General features: G+C 45.5%; 1 protein-coding gene and 1 long non-coding RNA gene across 3 annotated transcripts in view; both read right to left on the bottom strand.

Moving 5' to 3' along the window:
• Positions 1 to 25,006, bottom strand: part of LOC138820143 (uncharacterized) — a 46,965-nt gene that overhangs the window by 7,196 nt on the left and 14,763 nt on the right. The gene's annotated exons all lie outside the window — the stretch shown is intronic.
• On the bottom strand, positions 16,487 to 24,967 carry LOC138820138 (C-type lectin domain family 12 member A-like). Of its 2 annotated transcripts, XM_070011852.1 has the most exons (7): positions 24,708 to 24,967; positions 22,361 to 22,465; positions 21,833 to 21,924; positions 21,727 to 21,790; positions 20,338 to 20,489; positions 17,812 to 17,918; positions 16,487 to 16,759 (listed from the first exon to the last, which is right to left on the bottom strand). In XM_070011852.1, exons 1-7 carry the CDS (start codon positions 24,796 to 24,798, stop codon positions 16,612 to 16,614), a joined length of 759 nt encoding a protein of 252 aa, XP_069867953.1. In that variant the 5' UTR covers positions 24,799 to 24,967; the 3' UTR covers positions 16,487 to 16,611. The 2 variants fall into 2 exon arrangements, with proteins under 2 accessions (XP_069867953.1, XP_069867952.1); XM_070011851.1 differs by having other exon boundaries at positions 21,727 to 21,924.

Raw genomic sequence — 25,006 nt, 5'->3', positions numbered from 1 at the left:
CTCCGTGCCTGGGCGCTGTTCCTGAGCTCTTTTGCTCAAGGCTAGCGTTCTACCGCTTTGAGCCACAGCGCCACTTCCAGTGGTTCACTGGAGATGGGAATCTCATGGACTTTCCTGCCTAGGCTGGCTTTGAACCTCAGTCCTCAGATTTCAGCCTCCCGAGGAGCTGGGATTAAAGGCGTGAGCCCTCAGAGACTGACCCACAGTTGTTTTTCCTGTCTGTATTTTAGAAGTTCTTGTGTAGAGGCTGTTTTATTTTATAGTTTTACTATCTGCCTTTCTAAAGCAGCTGCTACTTTATTGACTTTAAAAAACATTCCTTTCCGTGAGAACACATGAATGTGCATGGGATGATTTCAGTGGTGTGAGTCCATTGAACAGTGAGCTTATGGTCACCAGGATGCTGGAGCATGACTTCGCGGGGAGGAACCTTGGAGAGGGGGCCGATGAATGGAGAGAGGAAGAGGCAAACACAACCATGACACTCACCGCCCAGAGATCTCAAGGGGAGGGGTGGGGAGGGGAGTTGGGGAACAATGATGGGAGGGGGGACATGGATCAGACACATGGTCCTTCCCAATGGACACGTGCACCTGAAACCCCCAAAGGTACAGATGAACTTACACACGGCAAGGCATATTAAAAACCTGAAAAGCAGATTTCCTAAGGAAAATCAGACGAATCCCAAAGCTATCAGGGTTAAGCAACATTCAGATGACAGTCAAGAAATGGGACCAAGAGTTTCTAGAATAGCCGGACACCAGCGACTCAATGCCATAGTTGGAAGTCATAAGTGTATGCAGAAACGTGCCTGAGACTCCTGTCTAAACTATCAGCAGCAAGTCGGAAGTGCTACTGTGGCTCACAAAGTAGGACCTGTCCTCAACACAAAGGCCAAGGGAGAGTGTCCAGGCTCTGAGTTCAAGTCTCACTACGTACGTACACACGGAGGGGCAGGGAAGTTCCTAAGATGCTTACTTCCAGTTAAACTGCTAGAAGGGGAGCTGTGGTTCCAATGGTAGCCTTGACCACAGCATCCAAGCTCTGAGTTCAAACCCCAGGAATAACACACACATGCACACACACACACACACACACACACACACACACACACACACATACCACACTCTCAGCCCAAGGTGGATTATTCTTAACTCTTTACAGGATATTTATCCTCATCCATGTGGGTAGGTGAGCATTACTTCCAATAAATGTATTCTAGTAAAACATGATCGTATAACCTCCATTCTGAACCACAGGAATCCCTCTTACATGTCAGAGTTGATGTCAGAATCACTCCAACCACAAAGAAGAAATACATGAAATTTGATTTCTGGCTGTATTTTCTGTCTTTCTCTGTCTCCTCGTCTCTCTCTGACTCAGTCTCTCTCTCTCTCTGTCCATCTTTGTCTGTGTCCCTGTCTCTCTCTCTCTCCCAACCTTTCCAGCCTCTTCTCTCTGTCATACACAAATGAAATGAAAAAGAAAATTTAAAAAATAAATGAAAAGATGGCTTTCTTGGACAACCTATAATCTTGAGCCACAGAAATGGAACACTTTGTCCAGTTTCAAAACACCATTTTATACCTTGATTGTAATATTCCAAGTACAACAGTTATAAAGCATTGATTATAAATGATTTCAAATCAGTGCTTTAAAAAAGATAAAAGCATTTGAGGGAGTTAATCAAAAATTCAAATTGAATAATGTCTAACCAGTCACTGAACCCTAAGACTTAAGTCTAATTTTTTTTTTTTTGGTCGGTCATGAGGCCTGAACTCTGGGCCTGGGCGCTGTCCCTCAGCTCTTCAGCTCAAGGCTGGCGCTCTATCACTTGAGCCACAGCGCCACTTCTGGCTTTTTTTGCTTATGTGGTGCTGAGGAATCGAACCCAGGGCCTCATGCATGCGAGGCAAGCGCTCTACCACTGAGCCACCTGCCCAGCTGGTCAGTTTCATTTTTGTCACCCACCCTACTGCAATTCATAACTCAAAATGTTTACATTTGCCTCCATTTTGTCCAACTTCTCTGTCTTTCCCGACTTCTGGTCGTTCACATCAGTGTGAGTAGCTCCCTCTCAGACATGGAGGAGTCTGGAAAGCACATGGAAGGAAATGCTGTGGGGGGAAGGGATGCTGAGCATTGAACGCTGGACAGAATGTGGAAGTGGACACTTGGTGATCATTAGCAGAAGTCTCACTTCACCAGCCTGAATGTTGCTAAACAGCCAAGCTGATAAACCGCTCATCGGGGATCTCCGGCAGGACTGCGTGACTGTGGCCTAGGAAACATTTCTCTTAAACAACCTCTCTTCCTCTTTCTTATCACTTCATACGACCACTGCAGGATCCAGGGGTTTTTTACTGGGGTTTGAATTCAAGGCCACCCACTCTTGCTCCACATTCTGGCTCAAGGCTGCTGCTCTGCCGGTTTTGAGTCAGGACTCCAGTCCAGCCTTTGGCTGGTTAGCTAGAGGTGGACTATGGAGAACTTCGCTGCCTTGGTTTGCTTTGCATGGGGACCCTCCACGTTTCAGCCTTCTGGGGAGGTAGGATCGCAGGCATGAACCTCCAGCTCCTAGCTCACAAATTAGTGCCTGGTGTGGTGGTGGTGGTGTTTTATTGGGGTGTGTGTATGTGTTTCCTAGGGATTGCAGCCTAAGATGCTGTCCCTGAGCCTTTGTGTGCAAGGCTAGATCTCCACCATTTGAGCCCCAGCCCCACTTCTAGCTGTTTGGGAGTTAATGGAGATAAGAGTCTTACGGACTTAGCTGCTATAACATAAGTTCTACCCTGGATTTGGACAACATTTTCCACCTGCTCCTCTGTGTGTGTGTGTGTGTGTGTGTGTGTGTGTGTGTGTGTGTGTGTGTGTGTGTGTGTGTGCGCGCATCTGTGTATGCATCTGTGTGTGCGTGCATGTGTGTGTGTGCACGTGTGTGTGTGCGTGCACATGTGTGTGTGTGTGTGTGTGTGTGTGTGTTTGTGCTGGTCCTGGGGTTTGATCTCAGGGCCTTGTGCCCTCAGTTGATCCTTGTACTCATGGCTGGAGCTGTACCACGTGAGCCACACCTTCTATTCAAGAAGTATTGCACTTTAAATTTATTTTCCAATTATTCATTCCTGATAAGCAGAAATGTGGTAGATTTCTCATTTTTCTAATTTGGGCAGGGGAAGGGAAATATCGAAATGCTGAAATAAGGATACAGGTTGACCCGTTGTATCAATGAGATGTACAAGACACTGTGTTGAAAACTTACATTACAACTCCGGGGTGAGGAAGTAGTTGGGGGGGGGGGGGGAAGGGATGGTAGGGGAAAAACAAAGAAGGAGGTAGCAATTCTCTACAGAAAATGGACTGATTACCTTCCTCCTGTAACTGCAACCCCTCTGTACAGTATCTTTACAATAAAAATATATACTAAATTTTTTTAAAGTTGAGTTCAGGGTATATGGAGAGAAAGTAAGGAATTAAAGCAAAGTTGAATTTATCATTTATGTTAGAAATAGTTACATAACAATGAGATTCCTGTATGGCTAATGTATACTAATAAAATACAAAAAGATAGACATATTGATATTAAAATATAAAACATAATTTGCAAAGCAAGAAAGAGAAAGTTAATCATTATCTCATTCCCAAACTGAAAGCATTCATTCTGTCATTAGATGTATAAAGTATATGATTTTACTCTTCAACAGGGATTTGTTGTCTTCTGACAAATTATATTAGAGAAATTTATGGCTTTATTGAAATGTTATTATGGCCTGCGTCTCACAGCTACTCAGCAGTGTGAGATGTAAGGATCTTGGTTCGAAGACATCCTAGGCAGGAAAGTCTGTGAGACTGATCTCCAGCAAACGACTTACCACAGGGGGCGCTGTGGCTCAGGTGGTAGAGTGCTAGCGTTGAGTAAACGAATCTCAGGACAATGCACAGACACTGACTTCCAGCCCCAGGACCAACACACAAAAAAATGTTATGTTTGGCTAACATCATGCTCAGCAAAAGCTCTTCCTACATCTCTTGGAATGATGATTTCCCCCATCTCCTTTTTTTCAAGCTGTTAATGAACCTGTTTCACGAGAATAAATCCAAGTTGGTTATGGTGTGTATATACATATGTATATGTTGCTGGACTTAATATTTTCTGGTTTTCTAGAAGGCTGAAAATTTCCAGGTGGATCTGTGGAAAAGCAGGAAGAACACTTAATTGAAAACTCTGGATTTCGGTCAGGCCCAGTGGCTCATGCTGGTAATATTGGTTACTCAGCAGACTGAGATCTAAGGGTGGGGTTGGATGGGGGCCTGGCCAGGAAAGTCCGTGAACCACCAGAAGTGGATCAAAGGCTTAACCTAATAGAGTGAAAAAGCACAGGGCCAGCGCCCAGGCCTGACTTCAAACCCCCTGACCATCATTCTTCAAGGAAATAGAAGAGGCAATCCAAAAATTCATATGGAACAATAAAAGACCCCGAATAGCAAAAACGCTCTTCAACGGAAAGAACACTGCTGGAGCAATATCAATACCAAATTTCAAACTCTACTATAAAGCCATAGTAATCAAAACAGCTTGGTATTGGCATAAGAACAGACCTCAGGACCAATGGAATAGAATTGAAAACCCAGAAATGAACCTACAGACCTATAGCCATCTAATCTTCGATAAGGAAGCTAAAACAATAGAATGGAAGAAAGACAGCCTCTTCAGTAAATGGTGCTGGCAAAATTGGTTAACTACATGTAGAAAACTAAAGCTAGATCCTTATATATCACCCTGCACCAGAATCAACTCCAAATGGATCAAAGACCTTGAACTCAAAGCAGACACTCTGAAAACATTACAGGATGGAATAGGAGAAACCCTAGGTCTCCTTGGCTCAGGCCGAAATTTTCTGAATAGAGACCCAGAAGCACAACAAATCAAAGAAAGGTTGGACAAATGGGATTGCATAAGATTGCAGAGCTTCTGCAGGGCAAAAGACATAGCTGGCAAGATCAATAGAAAGCCCACCGATTGGGAGAAGATCTTTACTAGCCATACAATGGACAAGGGTCTCATATCTAAAATATACTTGGAACTCAAAAAATTAAACCCCCCAACAACAAATCCTCAAAGAAACAACTGCCCAATAAATAAGTGGGCGAAAGACTTACAGAGAAACTTCTCTGAAGAAGAAAGAAGGATGGCCAATAGACACATGAAGAAATGTTCAACATCCCTAGCCATAAAAGAAATGCAAATCAAAACAACATTGAGATATTACCTCACTCCAGTTAGAACAGCAAAAATCAAGAACTCTAACAACAACAGATGCTGGAGGGGATGTGGACAGAAAGGAACCTTACTTCATTGTTGGTGGGAATGTAAACTTGTTCAACCACTTTGGAAAGCAGTATGGAGGTTCCTCAAAAGACTTCACATAGATCTGCCCTATGATCCAGCAATCCCACTTTTGGGCATTTACCCAAATGTTTACAAACAAGACCACACTAAAACTACCAGCACAACTATGTTTATTGCAGCATTATTTACCATAGCTAAGATATGGAACCAACCCAGATGCCCCTCAGTAGATGAATGGATCAAGAAAATGTGGTATATATACACAATGGAATTCTATGCCTCCATCAGAGAGGATGACATTTCCCCATTTGTTAGGAAATGGAAAGGTTTGGAAAAAATTATATTAAGTGAAGTAAGCCAGGCCCAAAGAAGCATAGGTCCCATGGTTTCCCTTATTTGCAATATCTAGTATAGGTATGAGTCAAGCGGAAAAGGTCAGATAATGTGATGTTAGGAAAATGAACTCTTAAATATGTATTTTAATGTTTTCGTTTCTTTCATGCATGTGTTTCTAATGCATTTATAAGATTATTTCTTTGTTGCTTTGTATGTCCCTCCCCCACAGTGTAACCCCTGCTTTCACTATATTTGATGTCAGTATAACATGTGGAGGAGATGGGGACAAACAAGTCGTTTAAGGATTCAGGTGGACCTGTTGCAACAATGAGAAGTACAAAATGTCATGTCAAAACCAGCTTTACAATTTCGGTGTGGGGGGGGGAGGGGGGTATAATTGGGTGGGGGGAGGGGGGTAAAATTGGGTGGGGGAGGGGGGAGGCGGGGAAGGGAAGTGAAGGGTAAACAAAGGAGGAGGCTGCAATGCTTGGTAAGAAATGTATGCATTATCCTGCCCATGTAATTGTAGCCCCTCTGTACAGTATGTTCTCAAATAAAATAAAATACAATTTAAAAAAAAAAAAACCAGCTTTACAATGTCCGTGTGGGGGCGAGGGGGGTATAATTGGGTGGGGGGAGGGAGGAGGCGGGGAAGGGAGGTGAAGGGTAAACAAAGGAGGAGGCTGCAATGCTTGGTAAGAAATGTATGCATTATCCTGCCCATGTAATTGTAGCCCCTCTGTACAGTATGTTCTCAAATAAAATAAAATTAAATTAAAAAAAGAAAAAACAAAAAAAACCCTGACCAGCAACAGTAAGTCAGTCCATAAAACGCTAGATTTCATAAGGAAAGACTGTCTTGATGCTGACCAGAATCTGGACCGTAGGCTGAGGTTCCTGCTTGACATCCTTTCTTGTTTATGTGCCATTCCTGGCACGTGAACTCAGGACCTAGACGCTGTTCCTGAGCTTTTTAACTCAAGGATAGTGCTCTACCCCTTGAGTCAGAGTTCCACTTCCAGCTTTTGCTGGCTCACTGAAGACAGCCTGGACTGACCTTGAACCTCAGTTCTCAGAGCTCAGCCTCCTGAGCAGCTGGGATTACAAGAGTGAGCCACTAGCACCTGGCCATGACTTGTTTTCTTACGCTCAGTAAATCAGGAACAAGATGAACATAGAAAGATACAAATGTTCTGAGAAGCAGACATGGGGTCTGGGAATTTTTATTTTATTTGTGTGATCCAGGAGACAAACGCTCACATCCACTGCAGGATGTGATCTGAAGAAAGTGATTTTTCATGTATTATTATTTATTGATTTATTTGTATACTTTCACCCAGACAGGCTTTCTTCTGGAACGTTAACCTAGCACACTTTCTACCCGCACCGGGTCAGCCATTTTCTCACACATTGCATATTTCTTTACAGAACAGAAATCATAAAAAATGTACATGTCGTATGTCATATATCCACAATACTTTCCCTTTAAGCCACTGGTGTTGCTCTTCAACCTGAAAGAGGAAACACAGGAAAATACTTAAGAAGTCAAAGATTGAAACAGACACACACAAAGATGATGTCTGCGACCTGACATTATTGTCCTTAAGGTCTGCGTTGTTCATGTTGAGATACTGGATTGTGAAGAGGATCTCAGTCTAACCCATCCGTCTATGAGTACAACACACATGGATCATCTCACCCCTCATCCTTCTCCCCATACTCCCCCACCCCTCTTCCCACATTCTCTGTTTCCATTTTCACACATTGATGTTGACTAGTATAAAGGGAGCCATCTTGCGCATTTGTGCTATTCAGGAAACTGAGATCTGAGGACCAGGGTTCAAAGTCACCCAGGCAGGAGACACTATGAACCTCTTCTGTTTAATTAAATCAAACCAAAACGTTAGCAGTGGAGCTGTGGCTTAAGTGGTAGAGCACCAGCCTTGAGACAAAAAGCCCAGGGCAGCGCCCAGGCCCCGAGTTTATGCCCAGGCAAAAGCTAACCAAGAAAAGAAAATCTCTATAATTAGGCTACTGTTAGTGACTTCTCAAAAGGTGTTTATCTGTGAATGTGTGTGTGTGTGTGTGTGTGTGTGTGTGTGTGTGTGTGTGTGTGTGTGTTGGTACTGGATCTTACACTTGGGGCCTGGACCCTAGAACAGAGATTTTGTGCTAATGGTTAGTGTTCTACCACTTGAGCCACAGCTCTACATCTTGCGTGTTTTGTTAACTTCTGGTAGATATGCGTCTGGAGCTTTCGTGTCAGAGCTGGCTTTGAACTGGGATCCTCAGATCTTAATTTCCGGTACTCCTGGGATGACAGGCGTGACCACCAGCACCTGGCTGTGTGAACATATTTTCCTGATTAAATCCTTTCAAGAAGCCTGACCCAGCAGGTGTGTGAGAGGTATACCCACACTCTACAATCGTCCTGAGGAAAACACAGTTTTGAAAAATAGGCTTAAAGCAATAAAAGAAAGAACAAGAGCGTACCAGATAGAAGACGTAATGCGCCAGTTCGCGGTGGCGTAGTTTCTGTTGTCCTGTCTGGGAGGAACGCCAAGCCAGTAGTCATACAGCTCCTGCGACTTCACAAACTCCTAAGAGACAAACGCGGTCCCTTGCAACATGATCTCTGGGTGGCGCCAGTGGCTCACACTGTAACCTGAGCTACTCCAGAGGCTGAGGTCTGAGGATCATGATTCAAAGTCAGAGGGGGCAGGAAAGTCCAGGAGACTGTTCCCTCCTGGGGAACCACCAGAAACACAAACAAGCCAGAAGTGGAGCCAGGGCTGAGTGGGGGGTGTCAGCCTGGAGCAAAAGAGCTCAGGGACGGCGCCCAGGCCCTGAGTTCAAGCCCAACAATAATGGTCTCTGTCCGTACTACTGCGTTTTACCATTCAAATGATTGCTTTCAAACAGCATGTTCAAAATTGTATTGTGTGTGTTTGTGTGTGTCTGTGTGTGTGTGTGTGTGCATGTGTGTTCAAGTGATATTCAAGGCCCTGAGATCTTGTCCCAAGTCTGGCACACGAAAACAGAAAGAAGGAAAGAAGGAAGGAAGAGAGGGAGGGAGGGAGGGAAAGAGGGAGGGAGGGAAAGAGGGAGGGAGGGAGGAAGGGAGGGAGGAAGGAAGGAAGGAAGGAAAGCAATCTAGTAAATAAGACCAGGTCAGTGTAAGAGGGATCTCAGAAACAATCCAAAATATTGGAACCAAAACTCATATTTGGTTCTCATTCCTCTTAACTATATTTTGTTGAGTCTGTAACTACCCGTGAACCAGCTGAGACAGATCCAATGAGAAAGACTTAACAGATTTCACCACTTCTAGAAAGAGTAAAAGAGCTTCCTTCCTGGGGCTTGAACTTAGCATGCGGGCGCTGTCCCTGAGCTCTTCACCTCAAGGCTGGCGCTCTACCACTTAAGCCCCAGCACCACTTTTGGTTTTCCAGTGATTTCATTGGAGATCAGAGTCTCACAGACGTTCCTGCCCAGGCTGGCTTTGAACCGTGACCCTCAGATCTCAGCCTCCTGAGTCGCTGGGATGACAGGCGGGAGCCACCAGTGCTCAGAGACCTCTTCTTACTCTGTGATAGGAAATGCGATTTCCTTTCTTACTGAGAGAGAGACTGGGAGACCTACCAGTGTGTCCTTGTTGTTAATCTTCAGCAGGCTGGCATTGCGGTCAGCACATAACTTTTCACTGTTTTTCCAGGTGTCAGGAACATAATACAGAAGATAACATCTATTTGCGTGCCACAGCCAATTCCACGGACAAGGCTTACATTTGTGCTCTGGAAGGAAAACATCTTACGTGACTAGATGTTCAGACTTCTTGCTGTATCTTCGCGTCTCTGGGACATTGACCAAGATTCCTGTGTTTTCTGCTGGCCATTTTTTCATTTTATTTCGTGTCATTTCTGAGGTTTGACCTCAGAATCTCATGTTTTCTACCATTTGAGCCACAACTCCACTTCTGGCTTTTTGCTGGTTCACTGGAGAGAAGAGGTTCACAGATTTTTCTGCACAAGCTGGCTTTGAACCATGATCCTCAGAACTCAACCTCTTCAGTAGCCAGGATGACAGGTGTGAGCCACCAGTGCCCGGCTTTTACTGACTGAAATTCTGAACTGAGACCATCTATAGAGAAGTGTGTTTTCCTATCTATCATTCACTGAGCCTCACAGTAAATTGAGATTTTACATAACATATATAACGATAAAAAAAAAGTTTAAGCAAGTTGAGATTAGAGAAATCGAGTTACTTATACCTTAAGAAAGGTATAGATTAAAGAAAATGCACATAGTCTTAGTACCCTTGTGTAACCAGTATACTTGCTAACGTGGTGTTATATAGTTATTGTTATTTTCTTCTAGCTGTATGGAACTGTCAGCAATGCATGGACTATGCTTATTTCTTTTTCTAATGGTTCTAGCAGGGCACAAGTGGCCCACGCCTGTCATCCTAGCTGCTCAGGAGGCTGAGATCGGAGGCTTCGGGTTGAGGCCAGCCTGGCAGGAAAATCCATGAGACTCTCATCATACAATATCCAGCCACAAGGCAGAAGTGGTGCTGTGGCTCACCTGGTTGAGCTCCATGCGGCCTGAGCAACAAAGCCAAGGGACACAGCCCAGGCCCTGAGTTCAAGCCCCAGGATCCCAACACACACACACACACACACACACACACAGACAGACAGACACACACACACAGACACACACACACACAGACACACACACACACACACACACACACGCAGAGGTTCTATAGCTTTAGTTCCTGGTCTCTTAAGCAGACACAGGGTGTTACAGAATTACCTGGCTCTTTTTTCCGAAGCTCATGACAGAGCCGGGTGGCCAGGGTTTGCACGGTGATAGAGAGGTTCTGGATCTTCTCAGAACTGTTGTCATTCCCCATTTGGTGTAGCGACACATTTCGCTGAATTTCTTTTTGGACATTTTGCTGTTTATAAACTAAAATCCAGAGAGAGAGAAGAGAGACAGACAGACAGACAGACAGAGACAGAGAGATGGAGGGGGGAGGATAAAAAAGACCCTTGTAACACCTTAATATCAAGACCTTAAAAGTTGTTTTGTGCAAAGAATACTAAAAAAAAGACCAGAAGGAAACAGGAGGTTTAAGGGGTAGAATGCCAACTGTGAGGGTAAGAGCGGAGGCAGAATTCTAGGCTCTGAGCTGAGCACCAGTGACTCACGCCTGTAATCCCAGCCGCTCAGGAGGCTGAGATCTGCAGATCCCCCTGGGAAGCCAGCTGGGAACTTTCCAGTAGGAAAGTTCATGAGACTCTCATCTCCAATGAAAAGAGACAGAAGTGGAGCTGTGGCTCAAATGGCAGAGCACTCGTCTTGAGTGAGAAAGCTCAGGGACAGCGCCCAGGCCCTGAGTTCAAGCCCCAGGACCCGCCGCACAGACACGTGTGTGATACGTACTCACGATCCACACGATTCTCAATCCAATGAAGAGTAGTAGCAGGAGGAGGAGCGTCGCACGCAACGCTGTTCTAACCCACACAAGGGAAGAAGGCGCTGGAGTCACTGCGGGTCACAGAAGCAACAAGGAGTTCTCACAACAGTGTTCAGTTCCATTCATTCAGACCATGCCATTCATTCATTCATTTTGTCTTTCTCTCCTACTATACCACCTGTAAAAGCATTCAATTTGTTAGACCCTTTAGCACACGAAAAAGAAATCCTCTGATCAAAATAGCCGGGTGAATTGAAACCCTTTGTACAGCTACTCAAAGAGATAATAATAAAGAGAAGAAGTCAGGACTCGGTGGCTCACGCCTTTAATCCCAGCTATTCTGGAGGCTGAGATTCGAGGATCCCAATTCAAAGCCAGCCTGGACAGGAAAGACCATTAGACTGTTACCTCCAATGAACCACCAAAAACCTGGAAGTGTTGCTCTGGCTCAAGCGGTAGAGCAGCAGCCTGAGAAAAAGAGCTCAGAGACAGCGTCTAGATCCTGAGTTCAAGCCCCAGCACTGGCAAACACATGCATGGGCCCACAAACACACACACACACACACACACATATGTACACACACACACACAGTATACACCTTTTGGATAACACAAATCAGCACTGGAGAGAATATTAGAGGTGGTAAAAATAATCACATCTCTCTTCATCGCTCTGTCTGTCTGTCTGTCTGTTTCTAGGCCTCTCTCTGTCCATCAGACCCTCTGTCTCTTTCTTGTCCCTTTTTGTACGTGTCTGTCTCTGTCTTTCTCTCTGTCCCTGTCTGTTTGTCTCTCTCTGTCCCTGTGTGTCTCTGCCTCGGTCTCTGTCTCTCTGTCCATCCTGGTCTGTGTGTCTGTCTCTGTCTCTCCTCCAGGCTTCCCAGCGTCCCTCTTTTTCTCTCTTACACAAATGAAATGAAAAATCAAACAACAAGACCAATGAAAAGCCAGCGTTGCTGGGCAGCGTCCACTTGAGCCACAGAAGTGGAATATAACGTACAATTTCACAGCGCTGTCCTACACCATGAAACACTCAACCTGAAACAGAACCCGATCCATGTGCTAACCCTGAGATAAAGGTCCTGTTTTCATCGCCCACCTGATCACACATCCACAATCAAAATCTTTACCTTTTCTCCCCATTTTGTCAACCTCCTGGATCTTCTCTGTCTTTCCGGAGGTCTAGAAGTTTCTATCAGGGCAAGTGCTTTCTTCTCCAGGCATGGAGAGAGGTGGAAAGCAGGTGGAATGAAATGCTGTTGTTAGGAGAAGGCAGGGCTGACTGTTGGACGCTGGACAGAAGGTGGACGCTGAGGCTTTGGGATCAGCAGCAGCCGCCGCCCTTCCCCGGCCGACCCTGTGTCTAACCAGCCGAGCTGATCAGCTCCTCGTTGGGGATCTCGGGCAGGACTGCGTGAGGGTGGCAGAGGACACATTTCTCTTCACCAGCCTCTCTTCCTCTTTCTTATCTCTACATAGGGCAACTGCAGAAGCTAGGTCTGTTGTGTTTTTGTTGTTACTAGGGTTTGAATTCAAGGCCAAACTTCCTGGCTCAAGGCTGGTGCTCTACTGTTTTGAGTCAGGCTTCCAGACCCCCATTTTGCTGGTTAGCTAGAGGTGGCGTTTGGAGGATTTCTCTGCCTGGGTTAAACTGGGATCGTCCAGGGGTCTGGAGTATTTAGGATAACAGCCATGAGCCACCAGCTCCTACCTCTCAAAGTAGTGGCTGGTGGTGGTGGTAGTGGTTTTTTATTGGGGTATGTATGTGTGTGTCCTGGGGCTTGAACTCACAGCCTGGGGCTGTCCCTGAGCTTTTGTGGGCAAGGTTAGCCTTCTACCCTTGGACCCCAGCTCCACTTCCAGCTGTCTGGCAGGTAATTGTGTGTGTGTGAGAGAGAGACAGAGTCAGAGACAGAGACAGAGAGCGAGCACGCATGTGTGTGTGGAGGTGCTGGGTGCTGATCTCAGGGCCTTGTGCTCCAGCCGGGATCTCTACCACCTGAGCCACACCTTCCATTCCAATAGCATTGCGTTTCACGTTTACTTTCCAGTTATTCGTGGCTGATGTGCAGACATGTGGCCAGTGGCCCCTTTGTGTGGTCCGTGTTTTAAATTGTTATAAGGTGATGTGTGGCGGTTACATTACAGAAGTCAGGGAATGAGTGCATGGGTTTTTGGACAATGTCTCCCCTCTTTTTCCATGTTGTTCTGGTTCTGGGACTTGAACTCAGGGCCGGGCGCTGTCCTTGAGCTCTTTTGCTCCAGGCTAGCACTCTACCACTCAAGCCACAGCTCCTCTTCCAAGTTTGTTTGTTTTCTTTTACTGTTAATTGGAGACAGGAGTCTCACAGGCTTTTCTACCTGGGTGGCCTCTGAACTGTGATCCTCAGACTCAGCCTCTTGAGTAGCTGGGATTAAAGGCATCAGACACTGCACAGGGCTCATGTGATTGTTTCATATGTAATTTTTGTGACATTAAGGGAACACTTATTCTAAACAGTTCTGAAACTATACTGGTTGTTAAAATAAAACTTTAATTTTTTCCATTCTTATTAGTCCTCTTTCGTTATTCCTGCTTCCTTCCTTCCTTCCTCTCTCTCTCTCTTTCCTTTCTTCTTTTTCCTTCCTTCAGCCTATTTCACCGTCAGACAATGCAGATTGTTGAATGAAATGATTGATAAGGATAATCAGGGGCTGGGAATGTGGCTCAGCCGTAGAGTGCTGACCTAGATACATGAAGCCTTGGGTTCAATTCCCCCAATACCACAGACACAGAAAATGCCAGAAATGGCGCTGTGGCTCAAGTGGTAGAGCGCTAGCCTTGAGCACAGAGAGGCTCAGGGACAGCGCCCAGGCCAAAGGTCAAGTCCCAGATAAGACCAGAAAAAGAAAGGAAATCACGATCTCCTTCCTGAACAGAAAACCTTCCTGCTCTTACTAGACGGATCATGTACACTATTTATTCTTCAGCAAGGATTCATTGACTTCTGACAAACTCTTCACCCTAGAGAACTTTCTGGCTCTAGTAAAATGTTATTATGGCCTGTGTTTCCCACCTGTCATCCCAGCTAATCGACAGGCTGAAATCTGAGGATCGTGGTTTAAAACCAGCCTGGACAGGAAAGTCCATAGGACTCTTATCACCAATAAACTACTTAGAAAAAGCCAGATGGGGCGCTGTGGCTTCAGTGGTAGACTGCTAGCTTCCAGTAAAAGAAGGACAAAGACAGGCCCTGAGTTCAAGCTCCAGGATCAGCATCTTAACAAATGTTCTAACATTTGGCTAATATCATGTTCAGCAAAAGCTCTTCCTACATCTGTTGAAATGATGGATTTTCCCTCTCATTATTTTCAAAGGGTTAATGAATGAACCCGTGTCATGAGAAAAAATCCAAGTTGGTTATAGTGTATTTGTACTTTCCATATCTTCTTGGACTTAATATTCTCTGGTTTTCTAGAAGGTTGAAAATGTCCAGGTTGATCTGTGGAAAAGCAGGAAAAATACTTAACTTAAAATTCTAGATTTCAGCCCCGGGGCCAGTGACTTGGGCTTCTAATTCTGGTTACTCGGGAGGATGAGCTATAAGGGTTGTGGTTAGATGGTAGTCTGGGCAGGAGCCTCTGACCTCTAATAAACCACCTAAAAACCAGAAGTGGAGCTGTGGCTCAAGTGGTAGAATGCTATCCTTGAGCAAAAGAGCTGACATTGAATGCCCATAAGTTCAAGCCCCAGGACCAACCAAAATAAATAAGTAGAATAAAATAACCTAGAATTCTAGATTTTACAAGGAAAGACTGTCTTCATGCTGAACAGAATCTGGAATATACATTAAGGTTGACACATGACTAACTGTCTTTGTTATGTGCTGGTCCTGGGGCTCGAACTTGGGGCCCAGGTGCTGTTCCTGAGCTGTTTTCACTCAAGGCTGGTGCTCTACCCCTGAGCCACAGCTCACTTCCAGCCCACACATGGTCTATATGTACACCTCAAAGGGAAACTAGGAGGAGGAAATTATTTTGATTCTGGCAAATACATGTATATTAACTGCAAATAAACTTTTAATATTTTCCATTCTTATTTTGTCTTCTCTCCATCTTTCTCTTTCTCTCTTTCTTTTTGCCTATTTTGCTGGTAGAATCTCTACAGATAGTTGCATGAAATGATTGATAAAAGTAATCAATATCTCTTTCCTGAACTGAAAACATTCACTCTCTTAATTGGTGTATAATGTACACTGTTACCTTCAAGAAGGATTATCTTCTGACAAACTCATCATGTTACAGAAATGCATGGCTTTATCAAAGTGCATCTCATGCTACTCAGGAGGCTAAGATCTGAGGATCATGGTTCAAAGCCAGCCTGGGCAGGAAATCCCACGAAACACTTATCTCCAATAAACTACTTAGAAAAAGCCACACGTGGCTCTGTGGCTCAAGTGGTAGAGTGCTAGCTTTGAGAAAAGGAATCTCTGGGTCAATGGACAGGCACTGAGTTCAATCCCCATGTCCGGCACACACACACAAAATGTTATGACATTTGGCTAATATTATTCAGCAAAAGCTTTTCCTACATCTCTTGAAATAGTGTTAATGAACCTGTAACATAAAAATCCACACAAGTTGGTTATAGTGCATTTGTGCTTTCCATATCTTCCTTGACTTAATAGTCTCTGTTTTTTTAATAAGGTTGAAAATTTCCAGGTTGATCTGTAAAAAAGCAGGAAAACTACTTAATTTAAACTTCCACATTTCAGCCCCGGGCCAATGGCTCACGCTTGTAATACACTCAGGAGGCTGAGGTCTAAGGGCTGCAATTCGATGTCAGCCAGGGCAGGAAAGTCCATGAGACTCTTACTTCCAATGAACTACTTAAAGACCAGAAACAGTGCTGTGGCTCAACAGCCTTGAGTGAAAAAGTTCAAGAGCGGTGTCCAGGCTGGGTTCAAACCCCACGACCGACAAAATAGAAGAGAATTCTAAATCTCACGAGGAAAGTCTGGATGCTGAGCAGAATCTGCTGAGGTTCAGACACGTGCTGGTCCTGGGGCTTGAACTCAGGGCCTCGGTCCTGTTCCTGAGCTTTTTCACCCCAAGGCTGGCACTCTACCACTTGAGCTACAGTTGGAACTGTTCATTGGAGGTGAAAGTCTCACCAGCTTTCCTGCCTGGACTGACCTGGAACCTTCCTCCTCAGACCTCAGCCTCCTGAGTCGCTGGGATGACAGGCGGGAGCCACCGGTGCCTGGCAGTGAGTTCTTTCCTGACGTTCAGCAAATGCAGGATGGAAATAGAAAGACATGGTGTTCAGGGAGACAGAAGTGTGGTCATAGAACATTTATTCTGTTTGTGTGGTCCAGGAGACACAGGCTAACATCAGTAATATAATCAGAATCGGATCTGAAGGAAAGTTATTGTTTTACAACCACAGGCTTCCATTGTGAACTTTAACCTAGCACACTTTCCACCAGCACCGGACCAGACATTTTCTCACATATTGCATAGTTCCGGTCAGAACAGAGAGTATAATAAATATATTCTCCGCTCAAATATCCACAATACCATTTATTTAAGTCAGTCAGGTTACTTTTCGACCTAAAAGAAGAAAAATAGGAAAATAGTTAGAAAGTCAAACACTTGAAATACACACACACACACACACACACACACACACACACACACGAAAATGACTTCCCCTGCCTGACAGTATGGCCCCTAAGGTCTGCGTTGTCGAAGGAAAATTCAGAGTTCATGTGGAGATGCTTGATTGTCAAGGGGTCTCAATTCAGCTTCTCAGCTTATGAGCACAGCGCATGTGGATCATGTCCAACCTCTCATCCTTCCCCCATGTCCCCCCTCCACCCCCCTCTCACGTTCTCTGTTCCCATCCTCACATATGGAGGTTAAATATTAGGATGGGCGCCATCCTGAGTATTTGTGCTACTAAGGAAACTGAGATCTGAGGTTCAGGGTTTAAAATCACCCAAGCAGGAAAGTCCATGAGTCTCTTATGTCTAAATATATCAAGCCAAAAAGTTAGACGTGGAGCTGTGGCTCACGTGGTAGAGCACTAGCCTTGAGCCAAAAAGCCCAGGGCAGCGCCCAGGCCCTGATTTGAAGCCCCAGGAAAAAGCACACAAAGAAAAGAAAGCCTATAGTTTATGGCTACTTGACAAATAAGGGTATCTGTAAATGTGTGTGTGTGTGTGTGCGTGCGTGTGCGTGTGTGTGAGTGTGGTGTGTGTGTGTGTGTGTGTGTGTGTGTGTGTGTGTTAATACTGGATCTTAAACTTAGGGCCTGGACACTACATCAGAGATTTTCAGCTAAAGGCTGGTGCTCTACCACTTGAGCCACAGCTCCACTTCTTGCATTTTCTGGTCTTCAATTGAACATAAGTGTCTCATGAACTTTTAGGTCACAGCTGACTTCAAACCATCATCCTCATAGCTCAATTTCCTGAGTAGCTGGGATTACAGGTGTGAACCACCGGCACCTGGCTAGGTGAACATTTTTTTACCTGATTAAATCCATTAAAGAAGTCTGACCCAGCCGGCATGTTTTGGGTATTTCCACAATCTACAATCATCCTGAGGAAAACATAGTTAAAAAATAGACTGAAAACAATAAGGGAAAAATAGCAACTCACCAGATATTAGACATAATACTGTCATCCACTTTCACATCGTAGTATGTGCTATGTTGTCTAGGAGATGCTCCAAGCCAATAGCTGTTCCTCAGGGGCTTTACAAAATCCTAAGAAACAAAGATGCTTTGTGTACAAAGTTATCTCTGGCTGGGTACAGTGGCTCACGCCTGTCATCCTAGCTACTCAGGAGGCTGAGATCTGAGGCTCATGGTTCAAAGCCAGCCAGGACAGGGAAGTCCATGAGACTCTTATCTCCAGGAAACTCCCCCCCCCAAAAAAAAAACAGAAGTGGAAAAATCTCTGGGACAGTGCCTAGGCCCTGAGTTCAAGTCCTTGGACTTGCACAACAAATAATTATCTCTGTACATACTTATGTATATCATCGTTCAAATGATTGTTTGTCACAGTATTTTCAAAAGTGCATAACTACTGGATGTGTGTGTGTGAGAGAGAGAGAGCGAGAGAGTGTATGTGTGAGTGTGTGTGTGTGTGTGTGTGTGTGTGTGCATGTGAGCTCAAGGTTCTGATTTCAAGCCCCAGGTCTGGCATAGACAAAAAAGAAAGGAAAAGCAAGGAAGCAAGGGAGAAAGACAGAGACAGAGACAGACAGAGACAGAGACAGACAGACAGACTTATTTAGAGACAGAATGATAGAGAAGGATCCAGAGAGAGAGAGAGAGAGAGAGAGAGAGAGAGAGAGATGCAGTCCAGTAAAGTGGGCACAAGTCAGCATAAGTGGGATCTGAGAAGCCATCCAAAATGTCGTAACCCGAAGGCCTCATATTTGGATCTTATTCCTCCTAACTATATCTTGTTGAGTCAGAAACTATCAGTGAGCCCCGGAGACAGGCCCAACGGGAAAGACACAACATGTTTCTCTCGTCTAGATAGGATGAAGGAGCTTGAACTCAGGGCCCTGGCGTTGGCCTGGAGCTTCTTTTGCTCAAGTTGCATGCTCTACCACCCCAACCACAGAGCCACTCCTGGTCTTCTTGAGTGGTTTGTTGGAGATGAGGGTGTCACGGAGTTTGCTGCCCGGGCTGGCTTCAAACCATGATCCTCAGCTCTCACCCTCCTGAGCAGCTGGGATGACAGCGGATGACCGCGGATAACGGTATCTGGCTAAGAAACATGCTCTTTGCCTGACGTGCATGTCTGTAATGCCCCGCACATCACTCTTACAAGAACAACTAGAAATTGAAAGAGAGAAGCTGAGATCTGAAGACCAAATTCCAACACAAAGCCAGGCAGACAAACCCAAGAGACCCTTAGCTCCATTTACAGGAAGAAGCCACAAGTGTGGGTGTGGCTTCAGCCTTGAGCTCTTGTAAGCCAGCTGGGAAGGGGAGGCCCTTAGGTCAAGCCCCAGAGCTGGAAAGGAAGAAGAAGGAAGGAAGGAAGGAAGGAAGGAAGGAAGGAAGGAAGGAAGGAAGGAAGGAAGGAAGGAAGGAGGGAGGAAAGGAAAGAAGGAAGGAAGGAAGGGAGGAAAGGAAAGATGGAAGGAAGGAAGGAAGGAAGGAAAGAAAGAAAGAAGGAAGGAAGGAAGGAAGGAAGGAAGGAAAGAAGGAAGGAAGGTAGGAAGGAAGGAAGGAAGGTAGGAAGGAAGGAAGGAAGGGAGGAAGGAAGGAAGGGAGGGAGGGAGGGAGGGAGAGAGGTAGGGGAGGAAGGAAGGAAAAAAGAAAGAAAGAAAGAAAGAAAGAAAGAAAGAAAGAAAGAGAGAAAGAAAGAAAGAAAGAAAGAAAGAAAGAAAGAAAGAAAGAAAGAAAGAAAGAAAGAAAGAAAGAAAGAAAGAGAAAAGAGGGAGAAAGAGAGAGAAGGGAGAGAGGGGAGGGAGGGAGGGAGGGAGGGGAGTGAAAGAAGAGAATGAAAGAAGAAGACAAAGAAAAAAGAAGACAAAAGAGGAATGGAAAGAGGAGGGAAGGAACAGAGAGAAGGAGAAAAGAGGAGAGGAGAGAGCAGGTAGTGACTCACTTGATACAAGTCTTCTCCAAAATATTCCCCATTTCTGTCTGTGTGTGTATCTCTGTGTGTGTCTCTGTGTGTGTATCTGTGTGTCTGTGTATCTGTGTATGTTTGTGTATCTCTGTGTGTGTATCTGTGTGTGTGTGTGGTGTGGTGTGTGTGTGTCTGTGTCTGTGTGTCTGTGTATCTGTGACTGTGTGTGTGTATCTGCGTGTCTGTGTGTGTATGTGTGTGTGTGTATGTGTGTGTGTGTGTGTGTATCCGTGTGACTGTGTGAGTGTGTGTGTGTGTTCTGGTTCTGAGGTTTGAACTCAGGATCTGGGCGCTGTCCCTGAGCTTCTTTCTCTCAAGGCTAGGGTTCTATCACTTGGGCCACAGCTCCACGTCCGGTTTTCTGGTTGTTCATTGGAGATCAGAGTCTCACAGACATTCCTGCCCAGCCTGGCTTTGAACCTTGATCCTCAGATCTCAGCCTCCTGAGTCTCTGGAATGACAGGCGGGAGCCACAGTGCTGTGATAGGAAATGCGATTTCCTTTCTTACTGAGAGAGACTGGGAGACGTACCCGTGCATCCTTGTTGTTAATCTTCAGCAGGCTGGCATTGTGGTGAGCACATGACTTTTGGCTATTTTCCCACGTGTCATAAGTATGATACAGAAGATAACATCTATTTTCATGCCATTTCCAATCCTGTGCACAAGGTTTACATTTGTGCCCTGGAAGGAAAGCGTCCTTTTATGTGAATAGATCTTCAGCCCTCTTGCTATTTCCTGTCATCTATATGGGACATGGACCAAGTTTACTGTGTTTTCTTCTGGTAGTTTTTTTGGGGGGGTCCGATCGTGGGGCCTGAACTCAGGGCCTGGGCGCTGTCCCTCAGCTTTTCAGCTCAAGGCTAGCGCTCTACTACTTGAGCCACAGCGCCACTTCTGGTTTTTTTTTCTGCTTATGTGGTGCTGAGGAATCGAACTCAAGGCCTCCTGCATGCAAGGCAAGTGCTCTACCACTGAGCCACCTTCCCAACCCTCTTCTGGTAATTTTTAATGTCATTTTGTGCCAGTTCTGGGGTTTGAACTCAGAATCTCCTGCTCTTCCTTAGGTTTTTCACTCAAAGCTGATCCTCTACCATTGGAGCCACAACTCCACTTCTGGATTTTTGCTGGTTTACTGGAGAGAAGAGTTTCACAGACTTTCCTGCATGGGTTGGCTTTGAACCATGATCCTCAGAACTCAACCCCTTCAGTAGCTAGGATGACAGGCGTGAGCCACCAGTGCCCAGCTTCTACTGGCTGAAATTCTGAACTGAGACCATCTGTAGAGAAGTGTGTTTCCCTATCATTTACTGATCTTGATAGTAAATTGAGATTTTACATAATCTCTACAATAATAAAAAAAATTTAATTGAGATTAGATAAATTGATTTATTTTAGTAAAGCTGCAGATTAAAGAAAACATATAATGTCTTACTATTCTTATATAACCATTAAACCTGGGTAACTTGATTTTGCATAGTTACGATTATTTTCTGATTTTCTTCTAACTGTATGGAGCTGTCAACAAAGCAATGCCATGGACTCTGCTTAATTCCTATACTACTCAATGGTTCTAGCCCAGCACCAGTGGTGCCTGCCTGGAATCTCAGCTGCTCAGGAGGCTGAGATCTGAGAATTAGACATTGAAGCCAGCCTGGGCAGGGAAATGGGGGAGACTTTTATCTTCCATTATCCAGCAACAAGGCAGAAGTGATGCTGTGTGTGGCTTAATGAGCTGAGCTCCATGCAGCCTGGAGCAAAAGAGCCAAGGGACACAGCCCAGGCCCTGAGTTCAAGCCCAAAGACACACACACACACACACACACACACACACACACACACACACACACACACACACACACACACACGGTAGCTTTAGTTCCTGGTCTCATACGCAGCCCTCAGGGTATTACAGAATTACCTGGCTCTTTTTCCTGTAGCTCACGACACAGCCTGGTGGCCAGGGTTTGCAATGTGATAGATTGGTTCTGGATCTTCTCAGAGAGGTTCTGGATCTTCTCAGAGAGGTTCTGGATCTTCTCAGAACTGTTGACATTCCCCATTTGGTGTAGGCACATGTTTCTCTGAAGTTCTTCTTGGACATTTTGCTGTTTATAAACTCAAATCCAGACAGAGAGAAAGAGAATTATAAAAGACACATGGAAACCTTCACTATCATGGTCTTAGGAGTTGTTTTGTACAAAGAATACTAAAAAAACACCCAAGGGGAGCAGGAGGCATGGCTCACGTGGTAGAACACCAACTGTGAGGACAAACAGCTGAGCAGGAATGCTAGGCTCTGAGCCAGGGGACAGTGGCTCCCACCTGTCATCCCAGCCGCTCAGGAGGCTGAGATCTGAGGGTCCCAGTTGGAAACCAGCCTGGGAAGGAAAGTCCCTGAGACTCTCATCTCCAACGAACCAGCAAAAAGTCAGAAGTGGAGCTGTGGCTCAAGCGGTGGAGTGCTGGTCTTGAGTGGGAAGCTCAGAGACAGTGCCCAGGTCCTGAGTTCAAGCCCCAGACCCAGTAGCATAGACAAAAGGGGTGATACATACTCATGATCCACAAGATTCTCAGTCCAATGAAGAGCAGTAGGAGGAGCAGGAGAGTCGCACGCAAAGCAGTTCTAACCCACAGGTGGGAAGGAGCAGCCCGATTCGCTGTGGAACACAAAAGCAACAACTTTCTCAAAACGGCATTCCCTTCCACTCATCCGTACAAGGCCATTCATTCCTCCATTTCCCCTTCCATTTTTCCTGCTATGCAACCTGTAAAAGAATTTAATGTGTTACCCACTCTGAGACAAGAAAAATAAATCCCTGGCCAATCCGCATTGTGCTCATAACATGACCTGGTGAATTGAAACCCTTTGTACAACTCCTGAAAGATACAGGAGTACAAAAGCAGCCAGGACTTAGCTCTTCACGTCTTTAATCCCAGCCATTCAGGAGGCTGAGAACTGAGGATCATGGTTCAAAGCCAGCCTGGGCAGGAAAGACCATGAGCCTCTTATCTCCAATGAACCACCAGAAAAAAGCTGGAAGTGGTGCTGTGGCTCATGTGGAAGAGTACCAGCCTGGAGCACAAAAGCTCAGGGGCTGCATTCAGGCCTTGAGTTCAAGCCCTAGCACTGGCACAAAAATACAAATAAAAGATGAAGGAAAAAATCCCACCCTTGTTTTCTTGACATGAATGTCCATTCTCTCTGTAGTTCCTCTGAACGTGATTGTAGAATTCATGAATACACAAAGCCAGGTTGGAAGCATGATGTAGCTATACAAAGAAATGGGTTTCAAGTCAATAAGGCAAGGTTGTGAGTCTACTGTATCTTAGAAAACCAACTCTTTGGGCAAAACCAAACCTTGGTCATTCGTAACACTGAACGCTGTTGCACTAGATTGTTAGCAACTCAAAAGGGGAACTAGAAACTCCTATGGAGACGCTGGTTTTCAGGCTGCAGGGGCAGGGCAAGCGATGCGGGGTGAAGTTCACTGGAATTTGGCCTTAACATGTGGGAAGAGGTGAACAAAGAACTTCCCCTGGAGACGCGAATAAGCCAATACAATACCAAAACCCTTAGAAGCAGGGTGCTGGTGACTCAGGCATTGAACCCCAGTCCCAGGAAGCAGAGATAAGAGGACTGAGCATTAAATCCAGTAGGAGCAGCAAAGTCCATGAGTCTGATCTCCCAGGAAGCACCAGAAAACCAGCAGTGGTGCTGTGGCTCATGCGGCAGAGCGCCAGCCTTGAGCTCCGAGCTCAGGGACAGCACCCAGGCCCTGAGTTCATTGACCCTGACCACAAAGAATGAGGAAGGAAACAAAAGCACCGGAAGCCTGGCGCTCATGCTTCTGTTTTGCTTTGTTGCTTGGCTGGTTTTGTGCCAGAGCTCGGGCTTGAACTCCAGACCGGGTGCTGTCCCCAACAGTTCTGTGCTTAACACTGGTCTTCTCCCTCTGGAGTCTCAGCTCTACCTGCAGCCTTCGGGTGGTTCACTGGACATGAGTCTCCCAGACTTTGCTGCCCTAAGTTGGCTGAGAACCATGATCCTGTCATCAGCCACTCCGGAGGCTGAGATCTGAGGATGGTGATACAGAGCCAGCCGGACAGGAAGGTTCATGAGACTTTGTATTTCCAATGAACCAGCAACATGGTGGAGATGGAGCTGTGGATCCAATGGTAGAGCGCCAGCCTCGAGCAAATCTCAAGCGAGAGTTCTAGCGCTTGCGTACAAGCCCTGGTACTGCCATGCATGAGGGTAACATGAATCAGCACTGCACAGAACACTGCAGGGGCTAAAATGCCACATCTCTCTGCGTCTCTTTGTCCCTGTCTCTCTGTCTCTGTCCCTCTGTCTGTCTGCCTCTGAGACCCTCTGTCCATCTCTCTTTGGATGTCTCTGTCTGTATGTCCCTCTGTCTCTCCTTCTCTGTTCCTGTGTATACTGTCTGCCTTGTTCTGTTCCTGTGTCTCTCTCTGCCTCAGTTTCTATCTCTCTGTCCATCTTTGTCTGTGTCCCTGCCTCTGTCTCTCTCTTCCAATCTTTCCAGAATCCCTCTTGTTTCTCCGTTACACAAATAAAATGAAAAGTAAAAGAACAAAACACATTGAAGGATGGCTTTCCTGGAACACCTACCATGTTTGCCACAGAAATGAAACACTTTGTATAATTTCAAAACCCTACTATTCATCTTGATTGTAATATTCAGAAGTAGAACATTAATAAATGGTGGATCGTTGTGCAATTTCACAAAGCCAGGGCTTGCAACAGAAGATAGAAGCATTTGTGGAGGTCATTGGTGATTGGAATTGAATATTCAGTTATCCAGTCTGTGTGTCCCAAGATGTAAGTCTCGTTTTCACTACTGACCTGGCAACACGCTCAGAGTTCAACAGGCTTACCTTTTGTCTCCATGTTCTCAAACTCCGGAATCTTCTCTCTCTTCCTGGAGTCATGGAAGGTTAGACTGGCAGAAGTGACTTCTTCAGACATGGAGGGAGGTGGAAAGCAGGTGGAATGAAATGCTGTTGTTACAAGAAGGCAGGGTTGACTTTTGGACGGTGGACGGAAGGTGGACGCTGAGGCTTTGGGATCATCAGCAGCCGCCGCCCTTCCCCAGCTGACCCTGTGTCTAACCCAGCCGAGCCGATCCACTCCTCATTGTTGGTCTCCGGCAGGACTGCGTGTCTGTGACATAAGG

Source organism: Dipodomys merriami, unplaced genomic scaffold, assembly GCF_024711535.1.
Source record: "Dipodomys merriami isolate MVZ:Mamm:240054 unplaced genomic scaffold, mDipMer1.0.p SCAF_84, whole genome shotgun sequence".
Classification (NCBI taxonomy): Eukaryota; Metazoa; Chordata; class Mammalia; order Rodentia; family Heteromyidae; genus Dipodomys; species Dipodomys merriami.
Note: the sequence above shows the minus strand (reverse complement) of the source record. Positions and strands in the feature narration are given on the sequence as shown.

Excerpts from the sequence above, each read along its gene's own strand:
- LOC138820138 (XM_070011851.1), bottom strand. The coding sequence starts at position 24,798 with ATGTCTGAAGAAGTCACTTCTGCCAGTCTAACCTTCCATGACTCCAGG. Across the intron at positions 21,925-22,360 it reads GAGAATCTTGTGGATCATGA|TTTATAAACAGCAAAATGTC; the intron begins GTATGTATCACC and ends TCTGGATTTGAG. Across the intron at positions 17,919-20,337 it reads TTAACAACAAGGATGCACGG|GATTTTGTAAAGCCCCTGAG; the intron begins GTACGTCTCCCA and ends TTTGTTTCTTAG.